At 37.7% G+C, this 8,637-nt stretch overlaps 1 protein-coding gene across 1 annotated transcript in view; it reads right to left on the bottom strand.

Annotated features, from left to right (window-relative positions):
• The window catches only part of WDR47 (WD repeat domain 47), a 20,405-nt gene extending 16,548 nt beyond the window's left edge, over positions 1–3,857 (bottom strand). Inside the window, exons 1-4 of the mRNA XM_009636198.2 lie at positions 3,711–3,857; positions 2,919–3,085; positions 1,255–1,338; positions 611–695 (exon numbers count right to left, since the gene is read on the bottom strand). Of these exons, the coding sequence (XP_009634493.2) occupies positions 611–695; positions 1,255–1,338; positions 2,919–3,085; positions 3,711–3,764 (390 nt within the window). The 5' untranslated portion in view covers positions 3,765–3,857. The remainder of the gene's footprint in view (positions 1–610; positions 696–1,254; positions 1,339–2,918; positions 3,086–3,710) is intronic.
• Positions 3,858–8,637: the final 4,780 nt, after the last annotated feature.

Genomic DNA, 8,637 nt, shown 5'->3' with positions numbered 1-8,637 from the left:
GTAGTATCAACATAAATAAAAACCCCTATAATTAATTTCACAATCTGCACATCTTTGTCAGTTTGAGTTAATGTCTCTTTCCATATTGAAAACCTAAGTTCACAACTCCTGCTGTTTACACACTTAACTGAATCAGTCCTTTGTCAACACATCTGTTCCTTCCAAAGAAACAACTGTGTCCTTTTGCTCCAAAAGCAACAGAAATTAAGTTCAAGATTAATTCAAATCAGAATCTTTCACCTGGTCCTGATCATGACAGTAAATTTCCATGATTCCAAGGCTTGCTTCAGAACTCTTTTGAAAAAGAGAGCCCTTTAGCATAATTGCGTAAAATAAATCTCAGGATCAGGACCACAAATGCAGCATAGGGTCATTGACCTATGCTGCTTCATTTCAAGCAACTCTTGTATACACAATTCTATTTGAGACCTGGGAGCTACATTCATTTCCAACAGATATAAATTATTTTTTTCCATTGTTTATGAAACCATTTGGTAATAGCTAAAATTTGTGTATTTGGTACTGGGAGCTTCTGCTCTGCCTTTAATCAGAGTATCTGAAGAGGCTTCCTGACAACAGAAAAAATTCCCAAAACAGAGACAGTTCTTACATGCTGAGGCTCATCTTCCGCTGACATCGCATTGTTTACACATAAGGCTTCCAGGAACTTCTGCTTCATTATAATGTAACGAAATCTGCAGGTGAGAAGTGAAATGCTATACATCTTGATCCAGTAGCTAAACATTCTTTTAGAGACTAGCAGGGTATTTTACAGCTAACTTTTGAGTGTTAGGCATAGAAATTACAATGACAAGGAACTCTGATCTCAAATTTTAACAAATTGGTAAGAACATAACTGTATTTTAATAGAAAATGTCTTTTTCAATTATTGATTTCAGAAATATTACATTTAAAATATTGGAAATCTAGTAAGAAAAAAGGTATAGCAATTATTCTCATTTCTTAGTAGTAGAAATATGACAGAGCAGCCAAATATAAAAACACACACCATATTCCTGAAGTGTATGGCAAATGAAAACTCATTACAGATTGTGTGTACATATTTTTTATAGTTTAAGTTAAAAAAAACCCCCACATGCACACACTTTAGGAACTACATACAGGTTAGAAAAACCAAAAACTAAGGTTAAAAAAAAAACAAACTTAGAACTACTGCTTTCATACACAATGCTTTGAGATTCGTGTATTTTCCACAACTCAAAAGACGGAACTCTGACATACATTCTATTTTACCTTTTCTTGTCGAATTTTTCCATACATTCAAGAGGCTGAATAAATTGAAGAACCTCATCCCACTGACCATCAAGAATCAACTGCCTACGAAAAGAAAGAATCACTCCTTTAATTCCACTGGACAAGAACATCCTCTTTCTTTCTAAGCAAACAGCTCATTTAAAAACACAACAGTCATTTAAATATACAACAGGTGATCAGCCTGCATTGAAAAGTTAATGCTTTGCACAGATGCCAAGATGACTGCTGTGACTAGCAATAAGAACAAAATCCAAGACCTTTCTCAGTATTTTGTAAAAATAACTGCATACAAGAAGGACAAATATTAATTACTTTTAAAGGCACATCAGAAAGGACAAAATGGTCCTGTGTCTCTTCACCTGTAATCCTTATTTAAAAAAAAAAAAAAAAAAAAAAAAATCTTACTGGAAGAGTATAAATTGATTTAGTGAATACATGCTGAAGAATGAAAGTCAACTTAAAAATTAGTTTTAATTGTATAAATACTGCTGGACCTGTTTCATAAGGAGAGGCGTGGGGAACACACAACTCCCATATTAAGAACGCAAGAGGAACAGCTTGGCAGGAACTATGCCAGCACAAGGGCTCCAACTACAAGACCAGTAGGCTAGGTCGCACAGGTGGATTAGTTCAATTTCTTCATACCCTCATATCACACAGAGTTCTCTATAAAGGCCCAGATCTACAAGGAAGGGGTGAGTTTCTCATTAGATACATACTCCAACTAAGCTAAGGATGAAACAAATATGATACCTTTAATCTTTCTCTAATTCTTTCATTTTATTCCCATATCCATAATTTTAAACAAAAGGGGAGCCAGATAAGAAATCTTATTCAGTGAAAAAATAAATTTTTTAATGTTTCAAGAACAACTGGATAAGTTATTTTCTCATGCTTCTACAATGTTTGGCATGAAATAGAAAACAGTGATGCTAAAAAACTAGCGTGCATCTACAGCAACTCCTATTAATAATTTTGAGGGCAATATCATGCATGAAATATCACACCAACTCTCACGCCCTGATGACAGCAGAAACCCCTTTTGTACTGCTAACTTTGAGAGAGATCTAGGCATTATTTTGAAACACAGACAGTATTTTGGGGAAAAAGCTTTGGAAAACACTCCACTCATCCTAGATCTTAGCACAAGAATAGTGTCAAAATACTTTATTTATTTTAGAAGTCAGTGAGCTACACATGTAGTTCCATGTAACACGGTAAGCAGATAATAACAGATCACTGCTGCCAACAGAAGATCTTGCTCTCCCATCCTACTCCTGCTCATGCGCTTTCCCCTGACTTACCCTGCACTGACACCAGCACTTGTTAACACTCCTTCCCACTGCAATTCATTAGCATGCCAGAAAAGTAACCAAGTTAAAATGAATGAACAAGCAAACAAACACACAAAAAAATCTTAATTCTAAACCTATCTTGATGGTGCCTAGTCCATTACTTCAAGTGGCTCATAGAAGGAGGTCATTAACTTCAGAGCTGGACCAAAGAATTAGGATCAGGAAGAAGCAGAGTACGCTGAGGGCACAAGACCTCCTGGTTACTGGCATGGGGCTGCCCACAGAATCACAGTTCAGCTGTATGTTTTCATATACGTGGTATTTAAGCATCAGAGAAACAAGGCCTACCTTAGAAAAAGCATGTCATCTGAAAACAGGCCATTAATGACCCCGCTTTCTTTCTCAAGCGCCAGCATACTGATATGAAGTTTCCTTGAGTTCAGAAAATCTAGTATTAGTTTGATTATTTCAGCTTCTTTAACATTCACTGTTTCTTCAGCCGTCATGATGGCAGCCTAAAAGGGAAGAGAGAATTTTAGCTATGACATATATCTTATTTTATGCTCGATTAACAAATGTTGGCTACTGAAAAACCTAAAAATACAGTTTTACGAGACAGAATATTGTAGCATTACAAAAATTAAATAGACAAGATTATGAAATTGATTTTGAGAGGTTGATTATGAAGCCACAATTAAGACCTAACAATGCACCTGCATCTTTTTTGTTTCTGTCCTACGGATATATAGAGGCCCAGATAAATCTACCAAGAAATCAATCCTCCTGCACTGTGAAAATATTGTGCTTACCAAGTCTGCAATATGTAAAATTTTCCTTTCTGAAATGCAAACAGTGAAGTTCAAAGAGCATAAAAATAAGCCAGTTACTATGTCATTATCTGGAGATCTTACATATAAACTGATATGTTTCTAACACACACAAAAAGCACAGCATAGTAAAAACGCAGTCTCCTTCTACCCCATTTTTGAAGTGGCACACAGCAATTAAGCCAAAGCTTTTCATTCCTTGTTCATAAGAACACCTATATCTCTCTATATGCTTTATGAAGAGCCTAAAGCTGCAAACCTAAGGTGGCCCAAGCCCGTTTGACTGTTGACTTCCAGAGTCCCATTCACTCACCTGCCTCCAGCTGCGTGTTCCTGGCCTCTCCTTAGTACTCCTCACTTTTGTCATCGTGTTAGCTTTTCCAGCAACTCATGTGTTGAAGTGGCTCAATGGTCTAGTGAGCTCTCCAGCCAGCAGAAAGGAAAAGCAGGAAGATGCAGCTGAGGCAGTGACAGGCCAAGGCTCTGGCTGCCAGCAGTCAGCTTGTTTAAAGCTCCCATGGATACAACGTCCAAGCTCCTTTGCAACAAAACTCCTCCAAGGATATTACAGTTGTAACACGTACTTCTCTTTGGAAACCTAAAATAAATTCTGCTTCTGGCAAAATCTTTCATGGTTCTTTAAGTCTGACTTAAAGTAGAGGCTGTTCAACTTTTTTTTTTTTTCTAGACCTAAGAAGACTTCACAGCTGTAGCTCCCAAGTTGATCTGCTGAAAACTATCTGGGGATGTGGGGAGAAACCCTATAACACAGCCAAGCCACGTAGCATTGCCTCATTGGGCGCTCTTCAAAAAAAGCTAGTGGCTACAAGAGTGCAATTTCACATCAGGAGAAACTCAGTTTAAGCCCATGTTACTGCAAAAAGGGGTGGTGCCTCTTCTCACCTCTGCACTCAGCCACACATCTCCAGCCACTTCATGGCACCCGCAAGAGAGCTGTATGGTTAGCCATACCAATCCTCCAGTCCAGGCGCAAGTTAAACATTTATTCACTCCATGGACACAAAGAACTGACAGAGCTTTGCTTTCTGGCAGTAGCGAAGTCTTAACCTGACTTTAATTGATTTTTGAGAGTGCACCAAAGAACAGAGATGAAGCCAGTATCGGTGATGAACCGGCAGCAGGAGGCAACATCCCCAGGAACAAGGAGAAACAGTAGAATAACAGTAATCAGGAAAATGAGTAAAGGGAGATGACCATACAGAGCAAGATGTCCACAGCAATAGGTTACAGTTAACCCAGCTGCTCCCCCTTTTCATTCAAAAGGGGAAATCAAAATACTGTTTAATTCCCTCATGCAACCATTTACTTATGTGGAAATCTAGCAACTACGATGTTGACAGACAACCAACTGTGGGCAATGCAGCTCCCAAGGCAAGCTGAGGAGATGATGCAGCCTCCAGATACTTGGAAAACTGGAGTCCATAAGCTAGTTATCTATCTCATATTAGGAAAGATGCACAGAAACTGGTAATAAGAAATCAAAGAACAGATATTGTAAGTTTGAATAATCCAAATAAGACACTCCTAAAGTATTAACAAGAAATTATTTACTGAAGAAGAGGGGAAGAGACAAACATGCCAGTGAAATTTCTCACTGATCATCATAAACCAATGCTAATGAAGTTGAAGGGATACAAAAAAATTAGGCATTACTAAGAGAGGATTTTGTACCAGATCAGCTAAATCCCCAAGTCTTCCATCTTCCTAACAGTTGTATGCCAACTTTTTTCCAAGTAAGTTTTTGCCAGAACATTTGACTAGGAAAGCGTTCGATTACAGCAGCATAGTTTATTATGGAACAATAGGGACCTAATTGTGCCAGACGAAATGGCCTAACTTCTTTTTAAACAGGGCTGTGTTTAATTCTGATTTTAGTAATAGAAGACTCCAATCACCAAGTATTTTGATGGATCTCATGAAAGACACACCCAGAGACCACGTGCCCACTCTCAGCTAGTAAAGTCAAAGGAAAAAATTAAAATCTGGCTTGCAGAAAGCTTTGCTGCAGGAAACAAAGCAGAAGATAGGCACACAGAAAGCCAAAGCCAGAACTTCTAGAAAGATGCTTTTTCCTTACATTTTAGCACTGTTTCAACTTCCCATTTTGGCAACTGGTTATGGATTTTTGCTCCCAGAGAAAAATTCAGTTCTCCTCTTACACACTGAAGGAAAAAGTCAACACAAATTTAGCCAGCAGTTTAGTATTAACATCTTAATTCCCAAGCTCGCCTAATGCATTTGCACTTCTCTTTTATTACGCTTTATGGCACTAGCAGTTTTTATATAAAGTAAATTAACTTCCTTGCCAAGAGACAAAGTAAAACTTAGGCAAAGCTATACTGAGACTCCTCATCAGAAGACTACTAAAAAAAAAAAAAAAAAAATCAGTCCAAGATGGCCTTTTAAGAAAGGAACACCAAATCCAGCTTCCTTTTCAACTGGATATACTGGACTCAAGACTAAAGAGGAAGCCACCCCACACAGCTTTGAGATTGTCTTAAAATTAATTATTTATACATTCTATTGATGGAAGGAGCATAATTCTCAGTACTTAAGAGTACAACTACATTAAGTAATTTTAAGTAAATTAAGTAAAATCTAGCATCTGCAAAAAGGTTTTTTCTGTAGTTTTAAAACTACGTTTTCCATTGTAGTTTTAAAATAACAGATCTGTCATGAACATAAAGCCTTTGCCAAGTCTAACACTTGATTTCATTTACTTAATTTATGTTGCCCATATAAATTCAGACAAAGGATGATTGGCACCCTCCATATTTGATATGGGACTAGTAACAGCACTTTTGAGGTCCTGTTAAGAAAAATACAATATCCAAACATAGTTTGGATACTGAACTTCTGAAGAAGAATCAAAGTACGCTGATAAGCTCATACATCAACAATATTATAAAAATATTTAGCATGCATTTGCTGTCAGAGCAACACAAATAGCTAGAAATGAATGGTAAAGCTACTAGAGGAGATTTTCACTTAGTTGATGTTTTTTTAAGATGATGAGCTCAGACTTCTCTTATAAGCATTATGCTGTCAAAATAATAAGCAGCACTGTAACACTAGCATGGAATTATAAATATACATAGGCTTACACATCACCCCCTATGAAATGTATCGGCTCTTCTGACATTCAGTGGTATGTGCGTGTGTACGCATACAAATAAAAATAATAATTAAAAAGCAAAGAACAGCAGGGAAACTCAAGATTAGAGCTCAAGCTGCATCTTTGGTCCATCCCACTATATTGCTTTCTGCCAGCACATATGGCACGTAACGTCACAATCAGCTCAAGCGCTAATACTCAAGAATGATTGAAGCACAGCATTAGCTTGAGGTATAAATGAAAGTAAGTAAGTATTAGAGCTTAACATTTCAGGTGCCTTCTACCAACCAGGTTTTTGCTACAATCTTTTTATCTTACCCAGTCTTTTCAGACGAGCACTTTTCCACACCTGTCCTCCTTCCTTCTTTCTCCTGTCCACTCCCCCTTACCATCTTCCCCTAGTTCTGTATTTAAATTTGTTTTCCTCCTAATAAATCTACGTCAAGAAAAAAACAAATTCTTGCCACAAACCTGGCACATCTTTTCTCTGTAGCTTCAATGGACAAGATGTCCTTTAAACAAGCTCTTTGGAACATGGACTACCTACTCCCAAATTTTCCACAGAGAGGTTTCACTCTTGTTCTGTTCTTACTCGTGTTCTAAAAAAATGCCAACAGCAAGAATTCTCTCATGATGTTATAAGCATAGAAAACAATTCTTATAAATATATATATATACACACACACACTTATGCATACAAGTATAGTGTTTCAGGAAAATGTTTATAAACTGGAAGTGTCTAGTGTCTAAATAGTCTTTCTCTATAAGTTACCTCCCTTCAAAGAAATTTAAAATGCGTATGCATTCAATGATAGAAAGTTGAAGTAACATTTAATATTCTAGAAAACAAGTAAACACTGAAATTCTAAAATAAGCATTATTCCTATGTTTTTCACAATCTGAATTAGGTCACTTGCCAACGCTGTACAACATGCATTCACAAAACCAGGCAAGGAGTGTAAAAATCTCTTAACTACTCAGAAATACAAGAAAGAAATACTATAGTTCAAATGTTAAGTGTCATACTGAGAGCATGGTGATATGTTTAAAGGGAGAAGCGATGCCTAATTAGAAGTCTTGGTTTGCTGATTTCAATGACAGCTGCAATGCTTATCTATAACCTCAGCATCTTGGTGAGCTATGTCACAGAAAAAATGAATGCGAAGAAGTCATACGTGTTTAAAAAAAGCTGGCTGTTCTGCATAAAGTTATTTCACCTTTTAATCCATCCCACAGTCACTTACATATGCCTCTTGGGCCTGCCCAGAGGCCACTCCGGAGTTCCGCCTACACAGAGCCCACGGGGTACTCAGGGCCTGGTCAGTACCTAGTGGCTCCGTTTCTGATGTGCCCTCAATCATCTTCCAGTTATTCTATATCAAAAGAATTTGCAAAAAAAAAAAAAAGTCTATAGGCCGATTTTTTAAATTACAGTTGATTCCCTCAACAGTTGGTGCAACTCACTGACACCCATTTTAGCCTAAGAGATTGCAGGATTCATTCTTTCAGATTAACTACATTGAACACATTAAGCCTTTATTAAAAAGCCTTCACCAAACTTTGTACTGTCGAACTCTACGACTGAAACCTTTTTCTACTCCAACGCACAGCAAGTAAGTGCCCTCTTACATACTAGCCTTTTCTTCCTCGCACAGATTTTTCACTGGCTTACCCTCTAGTAATCCATTTTTTTACCCTGCTTAGATCAGCTGTTGCTTTAGAGCCATCGCAGTAATCCTTATCTGACCAAGCTTTAGAGGTGACCGGCAGAGCTCTTAGCATTCATCGGTCCCTGTTAACAACCTGCACGCTCTTTACCCAGAGCATTCTGCATCACGAATGCCAAAAAGGTGACATTAAATTATGCAATACTTCCATATTAGAAGGAAAAATCGCATGCGGAAAAATAAAACCCCCAAACAAGTTACAGAGACTAGAAACGAATGCATTTTGGCTAAAAAGCCCGCACTTGCTCCAATTTTTTTTTTCTTTTTTCTCCTTCACGTGCGATTCCACACGAAATCCACCTCCGCTGGTGAAAGGGTTCAAAACGACCGCACCGTTTAGTTACAGAGCGCCGAGCCTGAATTAGCATTTCGGGAAT

The sequence above is a fragment of the Egretta garzetta genome, unplaced genomic scaffold, assembly GCF_000687185.1.
Source record: "Egretta garzetta isolate BGI_Z169 unplaced genomic scaffold, ASM68718v1 scaffold163, whole genome shotgun sequence".
Lineage (NCBI taxonomy): Eukaryota > Metazoa > Chordata > Aves > Pelecaniformes > Ardeidae > Egretta > Egretta garzetta.
Note: the sequence above shows the minus strand (reverse complement) of the source record. Positions and strands in the feature narration are given on the sequence as shown.